Raw genomic sequence first — 21,850 nt, 5'->3', positions numbered from 1 at the left:
TGTCGCTTTTCTGATACATCTTGTTACATCATGTGGATCTGCAACGCAGGCCAGGCGCTTATTGGACGGTAACGCGCTTGAATAGCGGCCGCGCGCGGAGCTTCTGTCAACGACGATGCCTTTCGGCTTCATTCTCATACCGAAGGAGGAAGTTGTTCTTCCAGGTGGTCGCACTTGACCCGAGATCTGACCCGGCATCGTAGGGCGTGCTGTACTCTTCACCTCCAGCGTATCCTGCGCACATGTGATCGTGCTTGGAAGCATCAGGCTCGGGTCAAGCGCGACCACATGGAAACACGACTGCCTCCTTGCACACGATACCAGGATCGCATGTGATTGACAATAATTCCTGCGGTGACCGGGCTCATCCCCACTGCGCTGCAAGGCTTCCTTATTCGAGCAGATCATTGGTATGGACTGAGTTGAACAACCTTTCTCGTTGTATATAGCGCCGGCGTCCTGCAGTGAAGCCGTATCTGGATCGACCATAGTATCGTTCGTAACCTGACCATATCACAGAAAGCAGATTCCCATCTACAAAGGGAGCTCGTCACAGGCTTTGGATGACTTCCTGCACATGTAACGAGTCAATGCACTCACAGGACACACACGGTCAACATACGCATCTCCTTCCCATCTCCCCTTTCTGTAGATTTTGCAGCCTTCATACTAGCATAGCAGGGCCATATCGGAGCAGTCATCGGGACACGCCGGCGGTGTGAGCGAGCTTTGTCAGTGGCGTTTGTCGGGAGCTTGCAGCAAGCAGGTCGATCTGGAGAGGCAGCCTGCCGCCAAAGGCTGCGTACTCACGTGCTTCCAATCGGGAGCCCAGATGCTGCCACTGGCTGACAATGTCACAGTAAGGAGAAGTGATGCAGGTGAGGTGATATGGAAGTGAAAGGAGGAGCAAAGAACATTGAAGTGTGAGGTGGCAGAGTCACGACCAGGATGCTGATTCGCCACTAGCTGATGAAGTTTGGGGGCGGCCCGCGAGTGGAACAAGTCCCTTCCGTCAGAAATTCTTCAGCAGTTTGTCTCGCCTTCACGCAACATCCTCCTCTCAAACACCATCACCACCACCACAGTGTGCCCTTACATCTCCCCGTTCGACACCAAAAGTACTCGTCGCTTCTTTCTTTGGTCTCTTTTTGCAGGTTGTTTCTTGCATCTGAGGCTTCGACATTGCTAGCGATACACACGCGCTCTCACCGACCGACTTTCACTCACTACCACAACCTCACCACCACATACCACCAGACCAGTACAGACGGAAGTTCAATATGGCCGATCAACTGAACATGAACGGTCTGTCCCTCCAGGACTCCCAGCACGCCCCACAGAATGGCCCAGGCCCACAGCAGAACGGCTTTGGCGCTGGTCGCTCCGCCTACATCCCACCACACATGAGAGGCTCAGCTCGTGGTCCAGCACCAGGACCGGGCCCAGCTCCCAACGGCCTTGACGGCGCAAACGGCTACCCAACTCCAGGCCAGGCAAAGTAAGTTGACATCACCCTCGCTCACCGTCATCGCACCTGCTGACATTACTACAGCGGCTACGGAGGTCCACCACCACCAGGCGGTCGTGGCGCTGGCGGCCCACCAGGCGCCAACTGGGGCGCTACACAGTCCTTCACCCCTCGCGGCAACTGGGACAACTCTCCCCAACTTCCTCGCGGCTTCGATCGTAACGCATACGGCGCACCAGGCGGCGGCAGCGGAGGTGCCAGCGGCGGCGGTCGTGGCCACAGCGGCGCAGGAGACGGACAGTGGAGGGACGGCAAGCATGTGCCAGGTCCAGCCAACCAGCGTCTCGAGCGCGAGTTGTTTGGTGTCGTCAACGACCCAAGCAAGCAACAGACGGGCATCAACTTTGAGAAATACGACGACATCCCAGTCGAGGCATCCGGTCAGGGTGTGCCAGAGCCCGTCACCACCTTCACCAACCCACCTCTCGACGACCACCTCATCAGCAACATCGAGCTTGCCGGCTACAAGCAGCCAACACCTGTGCAGAAGTACTCCATTCCAATCGTCATGGGCGGTCGCGATCTCATGGCTTGTGCTCAGACCGGTTCAGGAAAGACTGGTGGTTTCCTCTTCCCAATCCTCTCTCAGGCATACCAGAACGGCCCAAGCGGCAACGCCCCAGCGCAGTCTGGCTTCGGTCGTCAACGCAAGGCTTACCCAACCTCGCTCATCCTCGCACCAACCCGTGAGCTTGTTTCTCAGATCTACGACGAGGCACGCAAGTTCTCCTACCGTTCATGGGTGCGCCCATGTGTCGTCTACGGTGGTGCCGACATCGGCTCCCAGCTTCGCCAGATCGAGCGCGGCTGCGACTTGCTCGTCGCTACTCCTGGCCGTCTTGTCGACCTGATCGAGCGAGGCAGAATCTCACTTGCTAACATCAAGTACCTTGTTCTCGATGAGGCTGACCGCATGCTTGACATGGGTTTCGAGCCACAGATCCGCCGCATCGTCGAGGGTGAGGACATGCCACCCACTGACGGCCGCCAGACACTCATGTTTTCGGCCACCTTCCCACGCGATATCCAGATGCTCGCTCGCGACTTCCTTCGAGAGTATATCTTCCTTTCGGTTGGACGTGTCGGTTCGACCTCTGAGAACATCACCCAGAAGATCGAGTATGTCGAGGACATCGACAAGCGCAGCGTGCTTCTCGATATTTTGCACACCCACGGCGCTGGTCTTACCCTGATCTTCGTCGAGACCAAGCGTATGGCTGACTCGCTCTCCGACTATCTTATCAACCAGGGCTTCCCAGCCACCTCCATCCACGGTGACCGCACCCAGCGTGAGCGTGAGCGTGCTCTGGAGATGTTCCGCACTGGTCGCTGCCCGATCCTTGTCGCCACTGCTGTCGCGGCTCGTGGTCTCGATATTCCCAACGTCAAGCACGTTGTGAACTACGATCTGCCAACCGACATTGACGACTACGTCCACCGTATCGGTCGTACTGGTCGTGCTGGAAACACTGGTGTCTCCACCGCCTTCTTCAACCGTGGCAACCGCGGTGTTGTTCGTGACCTCATCGACTTGCTCAAGGAGGCCAACCAGGAAGTGCCCGGCTTCCTCGAGTCCATCGCTCGCGAGGGCTCAGGATTCGGCGGAGGAGGCCGTGGTGGAGGTCGCTCAGGTGGCGGTCGTGGCCGTGGCTCATCTGCCATGAAGGATGTCCGTACCTATGGTGGCGGTCAGCGTCCAGCCTACGGCGGCGGCATGATGGGTGGCGGCGGCATGGGTGGTGGTGGAGGCTACGGCATGGGTGGTGGAGGCTACGGCGGCGGTATGGGTGGTGGCATGGGCGGCGGCAGCTACGGCAACCCAAGCGGACCATCTGGACCAAACAGCTGGTGGTAAACGCTCTCACCTCGAGCGACATACCACGGCCCACCCCGACTCGACTTCTCTTTACCTGTTCATTGGCGTGACTAATTGCTTTCGTCGGCGGATCGAAACGAGTGCGACGTAACATCGATACCCAACAGCATGATAGACAGCGTTGATCTTCCACAGCATTGCATGGGTGTGGGAGGCGGCGCTCTGACGATCCCGTGGTAACGTTTGACTATGGGGTCTGCTTATCTTGCTCTCAGGCTTTGAGCGACACGAGCGGACCCCCAGACGACGTCGAACAACGGCCCACGGTACATGATAACGACTATCCGGCTCTCTTCCGCTGCTTGGGCAGCGGTGGTCGTCTCTTCAGATCAACGACTTTTTTCCTGCATGGCGTTCACACTAGATGGTACTGGAGCTGGACTGGACCCAAGGCAAAGAGGCACTTTTGCTGGCGGTCTTCTGGGCGATAGAACGAAAAGCGGGCGATCCTTTCTTCGATGGCGTTACACACAACTGCGACTTTACGTGGGCTCTGGGAGCGAGTCTCTTCGATGATCTTCCCAGCTGGAACAGCTGGCAAAGGTCACCACATCGGAAGAGAGAAACTTTCTTCTTTCATGGGCTGCATGTGAGGGCGTGGAGTTCTTGCTTTTCAGATGATACCTCGATAGATTTCTGTTAGATGATGCATCTGGGAGCTGGAGCTGGCAAGACTCGCCGACGAAGCTGCTTGAGTCACGAGCGTTGCACTTGCGCTCTGTGACCTGGGCGCTGTGGGATCAGCCCACTACGTACTCCGTAGCACAACAACCTTAGTGATTAGATTGCGAGGAATGATTGTGAAAATGCGTTCCAAAAGTCTCTGACGCTTCCATTGGCTGTCCTTTTGGGTATCTGTCGTTGTTGATCATGCTTCTCGTCACTTGACATCTTTGACGCTCAACGAATCACACCGTCTCCCTTTCCACCATCTCTCGACATCACACTCGGATCGGTCACGACAGAATGATCATCATCCGGCGACGTCCCCTTGGTCAGATCAGTCTTACTATCCGCGTCGCTTCCATTCCGTGCCTTCTCGCCCTTCAGACCCCCGCCCATCTTCTGCTTTAATCGTTTCAGAAATCCATCATGACCCTTGGGATGCTCTTTGGACATGAGTTTATCGGCTGTGACGGGTGAGGGTCAGCTTTGAGTGTCTGGTAAGTGAACACAACAGTGCATAGCAGCGTCTTCAGTGAACGTCTCTCGCGGAAGATGTGGCCAGGCTTTGTAACGTACCTGCACCTGGCTCCCCAGACCGTAATGCCTCCATGACTTCGGACGATGTCGTGCGGGCCATGGATGCGTTTGGGGAGGGCATATTGGAGGCATCGGGCATGTTGGTGTTGCCGCCGCCGTAGATTGTTTCGCCGCCGGTGCTGCCGATGCCGTTCATGTTGGAGGTTGGTGGAGTTGAGGATGGTGCAGTGGACTTGTTGTAACCTTCTTCTTGGTGTTTGAATTGAGGGTGGTATTGAGGCCTGTTGAGGGCGAAGGCGGCGTCCGTGAACATAGAGAATAAGGATAACTTTTAGAATGCAGGTGGATCGAGGAACTTATGCTGGTGTGTCAAGGTTGAGGCTATGAAACTTTGGAATGCTGGAGTGACAGTGTATTTAAAAGGTGACGTGCCTACCGAGTGGAGCTGAAGTGGTGCTGAATAACGACAGCATGTGACCATACTTGCCGTTTGCTGTGCTGAAGGATCGGGGTCCCGGACAGCTCCGCGGGAAGACGTGGGCAGTTGATGCTGCGCCATGGTGATACCGTGTGCCTCAGTAGATCTTTGGAATGGTGGCACTGCAGGTTCGGGAACTCGACTCGGGCTGTGCAATTGTTGCCACGAGCTCGTGACCAAGCGCTGTTCATCGTACCGTTGCTCCGTCCAACCATGCGAGCCATGCTTGCCAGTCCGTAGCTTGGCTTGCAGTGATGTCTTGGAGGTGCTGCAACATGACGGCTGGAGTCCAGGATCAAGGGGGAGCGAGGTGCGCCGCGGACAGAAGCTGTCTGACTTGCCCACGCAGAAGCATAAGATCTTACTTCCGTAGGCGAGAGCGATGCTGTAACATGGAGAGCCTGATTCTCACAGGATCATCATCGATGGAGGTAGCCTTTTGACATGCCAGTAGCGAGCGTTTCTAGACTTGGCTGCTTCCAAGCCCATATCATTCCATAGGGTAGATTCGTGAGGCAGCGTGGCGTAGAAGTAGGCCATTTCGCGGAGTCACTGCGACGCGCCGGCCGCATCGCAGTTGCCAATTGGCACAGATGTAATGACAAGTTGCGTTGTTCGAAGTGAGCGCGTCGCGTACCTCCTAACTCGAAGAAGGAGCCAACTTCCAAGCTGCCGAGTCGCTCCGCTGGCTCAAAACATTGCCCTGACTTTGCATGACCTCAACCTTGCTCTCGAGAGATACCACACAACATCAACCAGACCTCGCCGCTGCGATGGCCTCCGCCGTACTTGCCTCCATCGACAATGGCGCCTACCCTATTTCCGAAGAAGATGCAGCAGCAGACCTCACACCCGCTTCACTCGAATCACTTTCACGCGCACTTCAAGAACAGCAGAATGACGTCAAATCGTCAATCAAGAGCATCAGCAAGGACGCTAGCAGCGATATCGATACATGGATAACACGAGCGAAAGAGCTACAGGCAGATATACTGCGAAGTCGAGAGACGGCGCGACAAATCGTCGCCGAAGCTGAGGCAGGGAAAGAGCTACGGGCAAGGGCAGACGACCGAAAGAAGAAGGTACAACTACTGGAGAAGGAAGTAGCGTTCCAGGAGACCGTAGCTGCCAGATTGGATCACATTCGCCATGCCAACGGGGTGCTACGAGATGTGCAGGACAGCATTGTGGCTGGTGACCTTTCCGGAGGCTTGCAAAAGCTTGAAGCAGCAGAAGAGAGCATTGGTGGCCTAGGCGCGAGCAACGAGAGCGGAGTGGGCGCGTTATTGGGTAAAAGAGTCGAAGGTCTGAGAGAGCGACTGAAAGAGGCCGTCACACTAGGGTGGCAGGAGCGACTTTCAATCGATGTCGAGGGCCGGAAGGTGCAGATAAATGATGGCATCGTAGGCCTCGTACGACCAGCGCAAGGGTTGGGCATATTGGACGAATTGGTAAAGAAAGCCGCCAAGGACTTCGACAGAGCCATTCTACGACCGCGCATGATCCCCAATCGCGAGGGCAAAGTCCCTACCACCGAAGCGTCAGGCCGCATTATCTCCTGCCGAATCGCCAGCGAAGAAGCGAATGCATCAGATGTGATCGGAAGCTTGTGGGCGATCTCAATAGTATTGGCCAGCAATCTACCAGAGTCTGTCACGGGACCGCTCTCTGAACACCTCATGCCAATCCTTACCACCAGGCTGGAAGAGCGATGGTTAGAGCCGGCAGTTCCGATAGAGATCGGCGAGATGGCTGGCTTCCAGGCGCTTTTGAAAGAGGTGAATTACTTTGCGGACGCTATCGACAGGCATAGATGGCACGGCAGCAAGCCACTACGAGACTGGACACAAAGTGCACCACGAATATGGCTTACGAAGAGGAGGGAGGCACTGCTTGGAGATGTGCGCAACCTTGTGTTCACAGGTCTCAAAGAACAGAAGATTGTTGAGAGAGTCGAGACGCAGATGGTGAGCAAGGATGATGCCATGCACGGGGGGGATGGTGCAGATGATGAGTGGGACACTGCTTGGGACGAGCCAGAAGAGCCAGCTACACAAGCAGAGAAGTCTGAAGGGATTGATGAGGCTAGCGCGTGGGACCTTCCAGATGACGATGAGGTACCGAAGGAAGAAGAGGACGGCGCAGATGATGCGTGGGGATGGGGAGACGTAGACGGAGGCGCGCCAGACAGTCCCCAAGCGACTCGATCTGCACCACCACCGGTGAACGGCGAGAAGAGCACAGCACAATCGACTGAGTGCGAGATGACCCTTCGTGAGACTTTCACGGTGACCGCTGTTCCTGATGGCCTACTCGAGCTGGTCCAGCAGGTCATCACAGCTGCACAGACACTCGCCGGACCTGAATATGCCAAATCACCTATCGTGCCAGCATCAGTCGCGCTCTACACCCTACCGACTCTTGCGCTCGCCATCTACCGTGCTACGGCCTCGACGGCGTACTCGCGCCTCGAGAATGGCAACATGCTCATCTACAACGATACCGGTCGCCTCTCAGATCAGCTGCGGGCATGGCAGGCAGCACAGCCGACCTCGTCGCGCTTGAGATTGGACAACGATGTCAAAGCGCTCGACCAATTCGCCAAGAAAGCTTATGGCGCTGAGATGGAGTCGCAGAAGACGATCCTACGCGACTTTCTTGATGGCGCGCAGGGATTCAGCAACTGTACGACGCAGCCCTTTAAGGATGAGTGCGAAAGTGCCATCGATCAGACAATCTACCGCCTCAATGCGGTCTATGCACAATGGAAGCCTATCCTGTCGCAAAGCGCTCTGCTGCAGTCTGTCGGACAACTTCTTGCCACCGTAACAGGCAAAATGATCACCGAGATCGAGGATCTTCCAGATATCAGCGAGGCAGACTCAAAAGAACTGAAGAGTCTATGCGACCGGATCTCCTCTCTTCGCGATATCTTCACCCAGCAAGACGGGGATCGCCCTGACGCGCAGCCCCGAGACATGACCTTCATCTACTGCCCCAATTGGCTCAAGTTCCAGTATCTAGCCGAGATACTGGAAAGTAGCTTGGTGGATATCAAGTATCTCTGGACAGAGGGCGAGCTTAGCTTGGAATTTGTTCCTGACGAGGTAGAGGGTCTTATCGAGGCGCTTTTTGCGGAGAGTCAGTTGAGGCGTCAGGCTATTCAGGAGATCAGGAGGGGTGGGAGGAGGTGATGTGGGCACGAAGCGGTATTTCTATGGAGGGTAGCTCTGGGGAAATGATGTAGCTTCCTGTGGTATGGGATGTGAGTTGTGCGCGGTGTTTTGCGAGGCGCTCACGGCGCTTGTTGTCGTCTAAAGGGCGAGCTGGTTAGGATTTCTCACCTGGTGTTCTCGTCATTCCGCGGCCCCCTGTGGAGTTATTGATCATACTTGAGGCTTGTGGTTTATGTCTCACGCCCCTGGTTTAGCTTGTCGAAGCATACGATACCGCACCTGCCTTTTGTCCTCGCCCGCAACGGTGGCAGCTCTTGGCGATGCAGTATGCACGTCGCTTAGGAAGCGACTGCGCATGTGCTGCTGTGCGACCTGGCGTTTGGGCTGTGCATTGGCGCGGCGACGAAGTAGTACATCTCAACATCTTCACCGGATATCTTCCTGCTTTATCATTTGGGACTCTCTCCTACCCGCAAGAAATCGAGCTGGTACTCCGATGGCATCCAATGGCTCTGGATGGTATCAGTGCGGCAGCTGGCATCCTTGGCATAGCACAAATCGGCATACAATTGGCAGCTTCCATATCGCAATTCGTGTCCACGGTCAAAGCCGCCGACAAGGACCTCAAAGCAATACAACCGGACGTCAAGTCAATAGGATTTGTAATCAAGCAGACGAGAGACTACTTCCAAAAGCATGCCAATTCTGACACATCCGAATCAGTCTCGGAGCTGGAGACCACGCTCAAGGACACCAACGTATCTCTTAATGGAGTCAAAGATCTGTTGATGAAGCTATCTGGAGGCTCCTTTCGGGGTCGTGCGCCGTTTGCAAGTCGGGTCGATGGTGCCTTCAGTAAGAAAGAGAAGATGAAGATGCTACTAGCAGATCTCGAACGAAGGAAAGCTACATTGACGCTGATGCTCGGCGTGTCAGCTCTTGGTAGGCGGATAGGCACTGTAGCTGATGACGACATGATTAGCATTGAGAAGCTGACAGTCCTCACTCTCATGAAGGCGAACGACGAGGCAGGAAAGAAGCATGATGACTTGGTGGTCTCGTTTACGCGACTGCAGACCACGATAGAATCGGTCTCACTGGCCAACCCGAGCCATACACTGGTCACAAAGCCCAGTGCTCCAGCAACAGCTTCAGTATCACTGCAAGCTTCCGGCTCGGCGAATCTTGATGGCGATCCAGCTCACCTCGCCTATGGACCAGACCTTGCTCAGGGACTACACCCAGGACCCGATGGTCGCGAACACAATGTAAACTTGACCGTCCCGGCTCCGGCTGAACAAAGCGACGTTGCATCCATGACGAGCTGCGCACCGAGTTCAGGGGTTCCTGACCACGTAAAGTCTGGCTTAGCAGATTGTGAAGCAGCGGCGGAATATCTGAGCGATAGCATCTATGCTGCCGGCAAGCGTTGGCGACGCGAGCACATCATCGACGAACGAGAAATCGTTCTGTCACATGAAGCAACAACTCGAGCTGCCTTGGCTCTTCAATCACACATTAGTGCTGGTAAGCATACAAAGCTTCCAGAGGCAAAACAAGTCTTGCCTCCGGGAGGTGGAAGAAAGCGTTCGGCGGACGTGCAAAGACCAAAAGCACCAAGACTGGAGCAGGTCCTGGTCCTGTCCGACTCGGAGCATCAGCACCGACCGGACTCGGAATATCCACCGGAGAACCTGTTTGACTGTTGAAGCGAAAACGAGGCATATGTAAGTCGTGCGGTGCTCTCGAATCGCCAGAGTGGAGAAATGGATCTGATGGACGGAGGGCGTTGTGCAACGGCTATGATGTAAACTGGAAGAAACGCAAGAACATCAGCGGCAATGGCGTTGGCACAACTAGCGAACACGCCGTCAATCAAAGTCAAGCGGCTAATGCCAGCGAAGAAGGACAGTGGCAAGCGAGTCAGTCGACAAATGCGTTAGGCTGCTCAGCAGAGCAGAAGCATGAGCAAAAGAACAGAGCAACCGCAGCAGTAAGAGGAAACCCCAAGGACCCAGATGAGTCCGCAGAAGCCTTCAACGGTGTCATCGGAAATGCTCATGGCGATGTTGATCAAAAGTCGGGAGAATCATCACTCATGCGACGGCCGCGCAAGTTTCGGCTATTCCAGCCTGCTGCTCTTTGGGAGCGAAAAGATGCACTGCCACATGTATACACAGCGAGTATTGCTGAGCGTGAACCGCACTGCAGGCCAAACGCAGTGCCAATCGTGATAGAGCAAATGGACGATAATGCCGAGTGCGACGAAGAGCAAGAATTTGGCAGTGGTGACCATGGTGAAGAGGATTGGTTTGACAGTCCCTTCGACCAGGTAGATCAGTTGCTGAGGAAGTGGACAACATCAGAGGTGCAGGCCACCGCGTGAGCCCGCCTGAAGATTGTATGAGATTGTGGTAACGGCTCCGGGTCGTGGCGTACTGCTCCGCCACCACTTGTGCAACATTGCCAATGGGGCGAAGCAACGGAGGAGCTCAGCTCGATATTAAAGCCTTCAATGCGCACGTCAACCTCATTTGTAGCAATACTCATACACAATGGCGCTTGACGGCATCAGTGCTACAGCCGGCGTGCTGCAGGTGGCAGAAATGGGATTCTCTCTGGCCAAGTCGATACACAACTTCGTCCTCACAGCAAAAGATGCGCCGAAAGACTTGCGAGTTGTTGCACAGGACATTCGACTTCTGTCGATAGTGCTGAAACGAGCACATACCCAGATACAGTCGACAGACAATCTGAAGCAGCACGAGATGGATGCAGACTTCCAAGATATACTAGACGGGACGAAAGATGCTTTCAATGATGTTCGCGAATCGGTTGCAAGCATGCATAGCAAGGGACAGACTGTTGCCCGGCTCCAGTATGCTTTCAACAAGAAGGAGAAGATCGAACTCCTTGGAGCGAACCTCGAGAAGCGGAAGACGACGCTTCTAGTGATGATCGGAATCGTTGGTCTGGCGGCCAACACCACCAACGCTGGAGCAAATGGAGATCAAGAAGCCATGGCGGTTGCAAAACTCGAGGTTCAGACCATGATTCGGGCCAAAACGGATGCTGAGAAGAAGTATGAGGTACTAGCAGCTGCATTCAGTCAACTACAGCCGAAGACGGAGAGTGCATCGCAAGGTATGCAGGGGCTGTCACTTGTTGCGATGCCAAGAAATCCGACCAATCCGGCCAAGTCATGTCAGTCAGGCTCTGATGCAGATACGATGCATGATCTGGATCTGCCGCGGCCCTTGTACGCAAAGCGTGCGACGAGCAGTGGCAATCACGACCTAAGAGAGACATGCCGAGGGATCAGAGAACACGATTTCAAGCAGCCGTACAGCATGAACGCCATCAAGCCCTCCTTACCGAGGCTTCGTGATGAGAGAGCATGGCGACGAGCCTCAGTCGATGTGCAGGAGCAATTGCGGCCCTGAGTAGCAGCGTACAGTACACCCAAGAGGAGTGGAAGCGCGGGTCCAGCATTGACGAGTACGGTATTGTCTTTGGCTTCGAACAAACATCAGACGCGGTCTCGCGCCTCCGCCACAGCATATCTGTGTATAGGTCGCAAACATACAGAGTCGAGTCTTATCTCTGGGATGACGGCTCCGAACCCACAGCTATTCGTCGCCACCTGCATGCCTCGCTGATCAGGAGGATAATGAGATATCTGTTCATGCGGTTTTCGAGTGAGCGCTTTTATCGGGAGGAAGACCAGGAAACTCCACATCGCCCTCCACAGTTGACAGGTGTAGAAGCAGCAAGGCCTGTTTCAGGAGGGGTCCTCTATGATGAAACGATGGCAGGCGCCGAAGGCGTCATGATGCCAGGAGGCCCGTGGGATTTCCGGTCGATCTCTACTCAGGGGAAGTCACGCATGCACAATGGCCACGCAGGACATGCCGATTCTCGATCTCCGTCTACGATGGTTGAGCGTGACCCGTCGTCTGATTGGTCGGACGATCATTTCGACGATGTTGACCTGCTTATGCAGCGATGGACAAAGGCCGGACCCCAAGAGTCTCCAGCGGTCCGTTAGGGTGCGTATCCAACTCTGTGGCTCAGTTCACAATTCGCGGAGTAGTGGCGCTGGTCATCGCAGTAATCGTAGCATTCGTCAACTCGTGTGCCCATAATCTCATCACTTCATAGCACCAAAGTCAATCCTTCTTGCCACCTTGTCACCTCTGCTCTCATCTTTACTCGGCTGCTCTCCGCCTCTCCTCTCCAGGTCCTCGCCCATCTGCTCCAGTCCACCTCCCTTCTTCGGCAGATCTGCCAGCTTACTCGGCTTCGGCGCGGCAGTCCAAAACTCATGCCTCAAGACCTGCTCTGCATCCAGTCTCACCCTCGGATCCAGCGTCAACATCTTCATCAGAAGATCCACCCCGACCTCCCCAATAGCCCTGAATTGCCCAAGCCAGTGGTCTTTACTCTTCAGCGGTATGATATCAGATGGCGTGACGTATCCTTTCAGTCTGCTTACGCCAGGCCAGTTTTCCTCAGTCGGCGTTCCGACCTTTTCGCATATCATCTTCACCATGTTGATCTCGCTTTCTGGCCACGCTTTGAACATAACTTCGCGAGTGATCAATTCTGCGAAGACCGCGCCGCAGGACCAGATGTCTACCGCTCCGCCGTAGTATGGTGCCTGGAAGAAGAGCTCGGGAGGTCGATACCAGATCGTGATGGTGTTGTAGGTCATGGGTTGGTATGGGTCGGCAAAACTCCGTGCCAGACCAAAATCGGCGAGTTTGATCTCACCGTTAGCAGCTATCAGCAAGTTGTTGGGCTTGATGTCGCGGTGGAGAATGAAGTTCGCGTGGCAGAAATGGACTGCGCGCATCAACATCAACATCCAGCTCTTGATGTCCGCGGCTGTGTATGAGATGTTTCCGAAGTCTTGAATCAATTTCAATAGATCGCCTTGGGGTAGTTGCTCCAATACCAAGTTCAAGTTCTGGTTCTTCGTGCTGAAGACGGCGAACAGCTTGATGATGTTGGGATGGTCTAACTCTTGCAGGAACTTGATCTCGCGCAGACTGTCGTAGGAGATGCCCATCTCTTTCGCTTCTGCACCAATTTTGATCTTTTTGATGGCGACCAGCTTGCTCGGATCATGCACGCGGTGGGCGCTGAAGACGTCGGCATATTGACCGGAACCAAGCAGCTTGCCTTTGATGTAACTGTTGCGCTCTTCCCGGTCGAGGTGCTCTGCCAAGTCTGCCACTACTGGTCCATTTGAAGGTGAGGATCGCGCACTCGAGTCAGGTGGTTGGGGTGAGAGCTTGATGCGTGTGAAGGGAGGTTCGGGTGGAACATCGAGAGCCGGTGATTTGGGGGATTTGGGTGGGACTGCCATGGTTGTCGTCGTCGGTGGTGGTGGTGTTGCAGGACGGTCGGTACTCGGAGTCGCTGTTATCGTGCCATAATTGGAAGCCTCTGTGCTCACTTCTATCGGCTAGATCGAGAAGAGCAGTGCTGTGAATGAGGATGTGTCGGCATTGGCATGTGTCTACAACCAGAGGCGGAGTCCGTGTGGGCCTGAACTGTTGCCTCCCATGCGGCAAAGCCATCACCTCCGCGTGCACATCGACGCCAGTGCCGTGCGGAGTGCTCCTTGTCCCTCACGACCATCGGATGCGGCATACATCCCATCACCGCCAACATGGCCACGAAACGAGCATCGTCCCTCCTGTCCCTCCCCTCACCTCTGCGCCAAAGCACATGTCTACCATCTCAGGCACAGCAACAGACGCGGAGCATGCACAAAGGCCTCCCGCCAGCACGCAAGTACCTACGGCATTGCATACGCTGTGCTGCCATCCTGACGACGTATAGGCATACCGAAACCAACTCCATTTGTCCCCGACCCCGCCGCCTTCCTCACCCTAATCGGCCGCAACACCTCCGCTCACGCCGCCAAATTTCCCACCTGGGACTCCCTCTTCACCATGTCCTCCGCACAGATGAAGGACGCCGGCATCGAGCCACCTCGCGCCCGGCGATACATCCTCTGGTGGCGCGAGCGCTTCCGTCACGGGATCACCGGAATAGGCGGGGACCTCCAAAAAGTTCAGGGCGGAATAGCAGAACTGCGCGTGGTAGAAGTGCCCACAAACAAGCCAGCACCTGCGACAGTATCAAGAGACGCGGGCGTGAAGAAGGTGGTCGTAAATGTAGAACCCACGGTGGTGCTACCGGAAGATCCAGCGAATCCTAAGCCGAAAGAGGAGAAGGTGAAAGGGAGTGTCTTGACAGCGATGAGGCCGGCGCAGAGGATGAGAAAGGAGGAGGCGAAGGCTGTGAATGGTGTCAAGACTGTGCAGGGCAACGTAATTGGTGGCACGGGGGTCGAGTATGTCAAGGGGCACACAGGCGTGGCGAGGTTAAGGGTTAAGGAAGGGCTGTGGGAGCAGAGACGCGGTCACAAGGTCGATGGTGGTGAGAGACGGCGCGCCGAGGTCAGAGCAAAGAGGCGGGCGGCTGAGAGGAAGAATGCCAGGTAGGCGTGCTGAGGAGGTGATGATGATGCTGTACAGTACCAGACTATGTACATTGAAGTACCACTTGTGTCGTCTGGCCACCCTCCGGTGCGATGGGAGTTCTCTGGGAAAGCGCTTCTGTGCACGATCGCCAATTGGGTGCTTTCAAACGGGACATGCTTTGAGCAACAGCGACGACCCTTCTGGCAACCGATGGCCATGTCACTGGGGAGATCCAAATATTGCGGACCGGTTCAACACGTGTCTGAATCTGCTGAGCGCTAGTGTAGCATCTGGACTTTTGCGCCATAACGCCTTCGGTCAGGCCAATCAGACAGTGGAGTTGCGGCTTTGTTCAAGCTGAGACACTACTAACCCTGGAGAAATGAAACCCCTATAGACGGGCTCATGATAGATATCGATATCGACTGCCGCGCGGCTGTCTCTCGAACTGCAAGTGCCGCCATATCGCTGAAATCAGACCGTCCTAGCCACGTTTATGACACACATGTCTGTGTATAATCTGGCGTTTAAAACTAGGTCGACATCTCTTTCCGAGAACACCACACGATCTCACCATCATGGCAGAACCTTTCAGCGCTCTGACTGGCGCCTTACAAGTCGCCGATTCCGGCGCGAGTCTCTGCAGCACTCTCTACAAACATGCTCAAGATGTCAAGTCTGTCAAAGGCGACATATACGCATTAACCGAAGACATCAAGCTGGTAGAATCCCCCCTCAAACAGACTGCTGAGTTCCTCGAGCTTGAGGCAGCATCCACAATTTTCGACGACGAAGGCCGAGCTGTAGCGTATCGAGCAGTCGACCAATGCCGCAACATCTTCATCCAGATTCGAGACACGATCCAGGCATATTACAAGACAGATGCCAATGGACAGACAGTCTTCTCGACATTGGAGCAGTTCAGGCATCCATTCGAAGCTGACAGGCTACTGGCATTGAGGCAGCGTCTGGAGTGGCCCAAGAACACATTACGCGAAGAATCGAGGAAGCAAAAGATCTGAGCTCTGGTAGAACCACAGCCTTCAGGAACAACATCATAAAACTGCTTCAAAACTGTGGGGACCGATTGGCTGTTCTCGCCAGAGCTTCCATGAGTGCCTTGAATACTTGGCATTCAACATTAGCGCTAAGCATGGAGATGGTTACGCAAGAGCTTACACTGACCGGCTCCGCTGTACATGCTCTACAATTCGAGCACGGGATTTTGTTCGGTCCAGCGAGAGCCAATCAGAAGACGAACGCCCCTCGAGAACGCGCAGGCCCCCAGCCGACGTACGGCTAGATTACCTTGCTCAGCTCCGTGCCGATGGTCAGCGGCCAATGTTTTCCAAACTCTCAATGAGTACACGTGCGATTCGTCGGACAGATTCATGGACTCTTACGACAGATCCAGACCCAACCGTTCCTCGCGCACCAGCAGTGGTACCCTCACCACAACTAGCAGAGGAGATTCTAGCTCGCTCCTGGTCCAGTGCTCGGCAGCAGTCGAGCATGCCGGGTGGCAGGTGTCATGGGTTTCAGCACACCGCATCGATGTCGGACAAAGAGTGCATTGGAAGTGAAGATAAGCCCGCACCCCTGATCGATACTGCGAAGACACTTGAATTGGACGTGGTTGACTTCTTACTTCAGCAATGGGCAAATTGAAGGTCAGATCAACAGCTTGAGCGAGCGCTTGTGCAAGATTAGTGTAGAAGCCATTCGATCGCAATACTCGCGTTTCATGCCACGACGACATCTCCAAGATTCGCTCCACCTCGATCTGCCACAGCCTGAGACGGTCACCTCAAAACTCTGCTTCAGACCATACGCGAACTCGGAGAGCTATCCCTCACGCCCCAGCAGCCGTTGAAGGGCGGGGCACGAATCCAGATCTTCACATGAAGCGCGGCACCACTCCGGCCCCGTCACCCCAAACCTTGCTTACTCATGGAAGTAAACTAGGTCCCTTCACGGTCCGCGGGAAGCTCCGCGCAAACAAGTTCAGTGCATTTCAACACCCAAGAGTCGCAGGTTCAAGGTTGTGAAGACGGTTAGCTCGGTCCGCTCCAATGCTTGATTTGTGAAATTGTGGTGATGATCGTGGATACCGAAGTTTCTTGGCCCGCTTCATGGCTTTGCTGTGGCGGGAGTTCTTTTGCTGGGTGAGTAGAGGATCTGGTCGAGGCGGCCTGGGGATGAATGGTGGCAGTATGGCTGACGGAGGTTGAGGTCGGCACGTCGCTACTGGGCATGGCTACGCCAGTTGATGCATAGTGTCGACAGATCTACGATGATAAGCTGGCATACTATAGGCGATCGCACTCATCCTCGTGGAGACGTCAGGCGAAAGTTCTGGCATCATACTACACTTGGAACTCCACTTGGAACCTTGTGCACGTCTATGCCGAAAATCTACAAGACGAGGCTTGAACATATGACGAACGATGCACGCATTCCCTCCCGCGAAACATACCTAGTAGCCAGGAGATTTGGCATATTTCACACTACCTGACAACAATGGCGCCTCAAGAACTAAGCATTTCACTTCATTCACGGCACCTCACTTCGCCTGCAAATCCGCTCTTGTTGGACGTCTCCGTGCGGACGACAGTCATCGCAGCTGCAGCTTCGGGCTTTGATATAGGCGAGATCGCAAAATTCTGAGAACATCGTCGTGCTACACCGCGGGGCTCGAACTCACGAAAGTCGTACGACCGGAAAACGACCGTTGCGCTAGCGAGACATCCTTGCCAAACTCACATGCAAAAATGCGTTATAATATCCTCTCTGCTGCTGCTACAGCTCGTTTTGTCTTTTATCAAAAATTCTTCCACGGTCGTCACCCTGTTCCTTTGTGGTACAATAGCCGGCCCATCAACCTGAGCTTGTTGGGCCTGTCCCTGTGGTGGGTCAACATCTGGTTGTTCGACCGGACCTTCGTTGAGTATTGCTTGTAGCAGTGGGCCGACTAGCTGAGCCGCATGACCATGATTGCCTTGCCCTCGAATGTGCGCAGCGAAAGGGTTGTTCGCATCGTCAGCGCGGCCATACAGTGGACAAGGACCGCCATCCCAGTGACCGCCTCGACAATGGACAGCTTCTATACCACACAGAAAGCAGAAATGTGTCGAGCACCAGCCCATGAGACATGTGATGTGGTTGCAGCCATCTCGAAGCTCAAACGCTGTCCTGCATGACGGACACCGCTAGTTCAGTATTAGCAATACTGATCCCAACGAGCAAGGTATTTATGTCTTGGTGACTTGACGCGACCTAGACGAGTGGTAAACCTGATCTTACCTGATCGTGCTTGCCGCTTTCCAGGCCTTCGAAGGGATTTGCAGCCATTGCCCTGAATCCTGCCTCGCAGCTATGCTTGTCGAAGTTACCGATGTCTGTTGTCACGGTCTCACATATCCAGCAAGTGGAGCAACCGCATTCTCCGCATCCCTTCAAAGAGTTGTATCTATGTCTCGACCCAAGAAATTTACCACATGAGGGCATCATCGAGTTGGAGCCACCACAGTAGAGGCGCTCACCTGTCTGATCAGCGATGTTCTGGACTTTTAAATCATGCAGTGAGTGTTCCAACACTGGTCACAGTCACTAACCTACTGGCATGTTGTACTCTCGCTGCCTTGCATCCCACTTCTTCAAGAAGGATCTAGGAACCTACAACCGATAAGGTGTGAGCTTGACTTCTTTGCCGCCCCATTTGACGGGATACTGCGATTCAGTCCGTTCAGCAGTGTGGAACTGCGGTATGATCTCCTCGACGAAGCAGGGCGTGCAGACCTGATCCTCGAGTATGCTGATGCCGGTGGAGCAGTCTGAGGTCTCTAGGCAGACAGCACACTCAAAAGTAGCGTATTGAACCAGCTCTCGTTTCGCACGCTCTCGGCGTTTTTGTTTTCTTGATTTCGCCATCGTGATGATAGACAGCGGCGGCAGTCTTCTGTAGATCAAAGCGAATCAGGTGGGAAAGTCTTTAAGACACAAGAAGTGAGTGTTTTAGGTCCACTTGATTCATAATACTCAAGCAGCTCGCCGATTGGCCCGTGATTCGCACGTGAACGTACCCCTCGTCCAGAATCACATGCCAGGAGAAACAATTCACTGACATCTAACTCGGTCACTGGGCTAGATTATGATACGGGTAGCTGGAAGCGCTGACATGACTTTGAGTGCGTAGCATGTGCTCTATCGGCAACACTCTACAGATCTACCAAGCTTCTATACTGTCCCGAGTCCCATAGATATGTCTGGGTGTGTGCATCATAGTCGTCGTTCACGCGTCACGTATCCTTGCTCGCCGGACACTCCGACCTCAAGCGTCAAGCTCCATCATCTCTCCTTCACTACGCTCAGCCGCCATCTTCCTAAACATACTCACGCCCACAAACTCGAGACCCTCCATAGCATCGTCAAGTAGCTCGTGGCCCTCCATTCTGTCGGCAATCCCGTCTCTTCTCGCAAAATTCATCTCGGTTTCTGCCTCAAGCCTTGCTTCCCTGCATGCCTCAATGTCTGTCTTGACAGTATCACGCAGGACAGACACGTGGCGGGCGAAGAACTCCAACGGCTGACGATCTTTGACTCGGGCGAGATGCCGGCGCAGCTCCTTGACCCACGGCGGAACGATGACTACGAGGTCTTCGCCGACCGGGTGAGGGTTTGCCGTGGCGTCAGCTTGAGAAGCGGCCCCTTCACCACCTGCAACAGTGACGGTAGTCTCGCCGTTCATGAAGAGAGTGGCAAGCTTGCCTAAGCCGACGGTAAATCTTAGATCAATGTACAACGCGGCGAGTGTGTCTATGAGCTCTTTGCGCTTCTCGGGGTCCTCGGGGCCTGCGTATGTCCTGTTCGACTCCTTAAATGCGTCGATCTCATCTCGTAAGGACTCTGCACGAGCGATGGCTCGGGCGCGGAGTACTTCGAATGTTCGTGATTCTTTGTGGTTCTTCAAACCTCTGTTGAACAGGGAAGCGATATCTTCTGCGAAGTCGGAGCTGTTATGGGCGTCAGCAGTGGATGCGTCGCCAGTGGTAGAGTTCGCAGTGGTCTGCACATCCTCGCCATCCGGAAGGCGGGCGAGAGCTGCTCAAAGATACTTGCAGCTCGACTGGTATTCCATAAGCTGCTCCATAAAGCGAGAATATGTGTAGTCAGTGACGAAGCCGGGCAGCTTTCGCAGCGTTTCATCCAGGTCCTGAATGGCATCGAGTTCGGTCTCGAAATCCTGTTTTGTCCTTACTGTTACTTCCCCCTCTAGTAGTAGGAAGTCACTGTCCGGGTAGGCGTCTCCGAACAGCTGCTGCGCACGCTCGCTCGCTCATGTTCTGTACCATCGTGTCCTGCTCTTGAGTACGTTGGCCCCTTGTGCTGCCTTCATGAATTGGCGCGATATCATCATCCATCGTCTCGTCTTCTGATGTTACAGCTCCTTCTGCTGCCTCTTGATCATATGTCTGTGTCTGTCGAAGCGGCGCGTCTGGTATGGCGAGTCTGCCCGCCTGCGTGGCTGGTGCCGAAGCTGGTCGTCGCTCTGCACCGTCACGTCTCAACCTCTGCGGCCGCCTTGCTGGTGATGTCGGGTTGAGCTGGTCATGAGTCCGCTTTGGAGGTGGGGGCCTTGGCCTCTCCGGGCTGTCGATCCAGTGAGTGCGGCGAGCTACAATAGGCCCGTCTCGTGCGTAATCGTCGTCGGGCTCTGGCTCGTTAGGCTGGTACAAGATCAAGTTGAAGGGCTCGACTAGGAAGAGTATCAGTGTCTCAAGTCTTTGTTCAATGTTTGGTGGTCTGACTCACGGTCGTGGAGTGCTGTGTTCTTCGCCATTGCCGGCGGGTCGAGTAGTGGATGATGTACGTGTTGTTGTGCGGTAGTCAGGCGACGGTGGAAGTGTGGGTCGAAAGTCCATGAAGTTCAGTTTGGCCGTTGTCTTATAAGGCACGGGAATCATCCGTGCCACGCGCTAATGATCAGTGACGTAAGCAGAAGTGAATGAACTCAATTCCGAGAAGTTTTGCTGGGGGTCGCGTGCTGGTGACCTGAGATTGTCTGCACGAGAACATTGCTCATCAATCGAGCCGTAAATGTAGACAATGAGGAGCACAGAGTGGAATCGAAGCTTTAATCTACATCATGTACGTCCAGGCTCATCACGAACATACTGGCTTCCGCTCAGGGTTGTGACTTTGTTGAAAGCGGCAGCGCATGTACATGCTGCTCGATTGTACATAAGCCACATTTTTACGACCGGCAAGTTCGCTAGCCACCATCGGTGCGGGAAGCTCACGTACTGTAAGACAACCCCTCGAGCTTCGCCGGGCAAGATTCTGCCAAGGCGACTATGCCGCGTGAGAAGCTTCTCTCAACCTTGAGAGCCTCCATCTCGTCCGTGAGTCTGCTGATACTAACCACATCCTCCACTCCTCCAGTCTCTGTTTCCCAACTCTCGGTGCGTGCTGTTGTCTCCGCTGACTTCGCTGCAATATCCTGGGTAAGTGTGACTCTGCGAGCCTCTGTGTTGGTACGAATGAGTTTCAACACCTCTGGTCTCTTCAACATTGCAAGGTCTTGATGCATCTTCTCTAGGATTGCCGAGTCTCCGTTGGCGAGAGCTTCATTCGGTGCAGTAGTAGAAGTCGATGTAGGCGCCACGTTGTCCAGAAGGCTCATGATAACCTCGAGGGACTTGATGTACTCTTTCAAGCCTGGCATGTATTTGCTGTGTCGCGCAATCCGCCCTGCAAGACGATCTTTGGCGATCCTCAAGATACTGAGCTGTTCGCTGACAGCAGTCTTGTCACTGATCGCAACAAACTCGGTGGTGAAGGGCAGCTTGTGGTTGACAGAAAGCACTAGAGCGTCGGCTCGCTGCTCTAAGACAGCTTGCGTTTGCTGCGTGTCGGCCGTGAGTGGTCTCGAGTTGCCCGGAGAAGTTTCCAGAGCTGAGATAGTGTGCAATGTTAGCTAATCGGGTCCGGGCTGATCGTCAGCGCAGTCTTACCTCCAGCATCTGTAGTTGGTCGAAGGTCTCCGTTAACGTCATTCTCCTCGGCGGGTCTGTCCTCCATGTCGCCAGGCAT

The 21,850-nt window shown here is 54.5% G+C and overlaps 12 protein-coding genes across 12 annotated transcripts; 6 read left to right on the top strand and 6 right to left on the bottom strand.

Moving 5' to 3' along the window:
- Positions 1-1,280: 1,280 nt before the first annotated feature.
- On the top strand, positions 1,281-3,383 carry CLAFUR5_04841 (ATP-dependent RNA helicase DED1; the record flags this gene model as incomplete). Its single annotated transcript, XM_047903989.1, has 2 exons — positions 1,281-1,498; positions 1,553-3,383. The coding sequence occupies 2 exons, from the start codon at positions 1,281-1,283 to the stop codon at positions 3,381-3,383; spliced, it is 2,049 nt and encodes a 682-aa protein (XP_047761362.1).
- A 921-nt stretch (positions 3,384-4,304) lies between these two features.
- On the bottom strand, positions 4,305-4,920 carry CLAFUR5_04840 (uncharacterized protein; the record flags this gene model as incomplete). The annotated part of the gene is made up of 2 exons (XM_047903988.1): positions 4,305-4,534; positions 4,647-4,920. 2 exons carry the CDS (start codon positions 4,918-4,920, stop codon positions 4,305-4,307), a joined length of 504 nt encoding a protein of 167 aa, XP_047761361.1.
- An 878-nt stretch (positions 4,921-5,798) lies between these two features.
- CLAFUR5_04839 (Centromere/kinetochore protein zw10) lies at positions 5,799-8,279 on the top strand (the record flags this gene model as incomplete). The annotated part of the gene is made up of 1 exon (XM_047903987.1): positions 5,799-8,279. One exon carries the CDS (start codon positions 5,799-5,801, stop codon positions 8,277-8,279), a length of 2,481 nt encoding a protein of 826 aa, XP_047760546.1.
- Positions 8,280-8,767: 488 nt separating this feature from the next.
- Positions 8,768-9,970, top strand: CLAFUR5_04838 (uncharacterized protein; the record flags this gene model as incomplete). Its single annotated transcript, XM_047903986.1, has 1 exon — positions 8,768-9,970. One exon carries the CDS (start codon positions 8,768-8,770, stop codon positions 9,968-9,970), a length of 1,203 nt encoding a protein of 400 aa, XP_047760547.1.
- An 846-nt stretch (positions 9,971-10,816) lies between these two features.
- On the top strand, positions 10,817-11,704 carry CLAFUR5_04837 (uncharacterized protein; the record flags this gene model as incomplete). The annotated part of the gene is made up of 1 exon (XM_047903985.1): positions 10,817-11,704. The coding sequence occupies one exon, from the start codon at positions 10,817-10,819 to the stop codon at positions 11,702-11,704; it is 888 nt and encodes a 295-aa protein (XP_047760181.1).
- A 707-nt stretch (positions 11,705-12,411) lies between these two features.
- Positions 12,412-13,632, bottom strand: CLAFUR5_04836 (Serine/threonine-protein kinase crk1; the record flags this gene model as incomplete). The annotated part of the gene is made up of 1 exon (XM_047903984.1): positions 12,412-13,632. One exon carries the CDS (start codon positions 13,630-13,632, stop codon positions 12,412-12,414), a length of 1,221 nt encoding a protein of 406 aa, XP_047760552.1.
- Positions 13,633-13,938: 306 nt separating this feature from the next.
- On the top strand, positions 13,939-14,779 carry CLAFUR5_04835 (uncharacterized protein; the record flags this gene model as incomplete). Its single annotated transcript, XM_047903983.1, has 2 exons — positions 13,939-14,059; positions 14,112-14,779. 2 exons carry the CDS (start codon positions 13,939-13,941, stop codon positions 14,777-14,779), a joined length of 789 nt encoding a protein of 262 aa, XP_047760553.1.
- A 557-nt stretch (positions 14,780-15,336) lies between these two features.
- CLAFUR5_04834 (uncharacterized protein) lies at positions 15,337-15,780 on the top strand (the record flags this gene model as incomplete). The annotated part of the gene is made up of 1 exon (XM_047903982.1): positions 15,337-15,780. One exon carries the CDS (start codon positions 15,337-15,339, stop codon positions 15,778-15,780), a length of 444 nt encoding a protein of 147 aa, XP_047760554.1.
- A 2,653-nt stretch (positions 15,781-18,433) lies between these two features.
- On the bottom strand, positions 18,434-18,688 carry CLAFUR5_04833 (uncharacterized protein; the record flags this gene model as incomplete). The annotated part of the gene is made up of 1 exon (XM_047903981.1): positions 18,434-18,688. The coding sequence occupies one exon, from the start codon at positions 18,686-18,688 to the stop codon at positions 18,434-18,436; it is 255 nt and encodes an 84-aa protein (XP_047760548.1).
- A 400-nt stretch (positions 18,689-19,088) lies between these two features.
- CLAFUR5_04832 (uncharacterized protein) lies at positions 19,089-19,981 on the bottom strand (the record flags this gene model as incomplete). The annotated part of the gene is given in 2 exon segments (XM_047903980.1): positions 19,089-19,858; positions 19,873-19,981. The coding sequence occupies 2 exon segments, from the start codon at positions 19,979-19,981 to the stop codon at positions 19,089-19,091; spliced, it is 879 nt and encodes a 292-aa protein (XP_047760549.1).
- Positions 19,982-20,043: 62 nt separating this feature from the next.
- Positions 20,044-20,597, bottom strand: CLAFUR5_04831 (uncharacterized protein; the record flags this gene model as incomplete). The annotated part of the gene is made up of 2 exons (XM_047903979.1): positions 20,044-20,513; positions 20,570-20,597. 2 exons carry the CDS (start codon positions 20,595-20,597, stop codon positions 20,044-20,046), a joined length of 498 nt encoding a protein of 165 aa, XP_047760550.1.
- Positions 20,598-21,053: 456 nt separating this feature from the next.
- CLAFUR5_04830 (uncharacterized protein) lies at positions 21,054-21,850 on the bottom strand (the record flags this gene model as incomplete). The annotated part of the gene is made up of 2 exons (XM_047903978.1): positions 21,054-21,712; positions 21,772-21,850. The coding sequence occupies 2 exons, from the start codon at positions 21,848-21,850 to the stop codon at positions 21,054-21,056; spliced, it is 738 nt and encodes a 245-aa protein (XP_047760551.1).

This window comes from Fulvia fulva, chromosome 4 (assembly GCF_020509005.1).
Source record: "Fulvia fulva chromosome 4, complete sequence".
NCBI classification, from domain to species: Eukaryota; Fungi; Ascomycota; class Dothideomycetes; order Mycosphaerellales; family Mycosphaerellaceae; genus Fulvia; species Fulvia fulva.
This window is presented reverse-complemented; position numbering and strand designations above follow the sequence as displayed.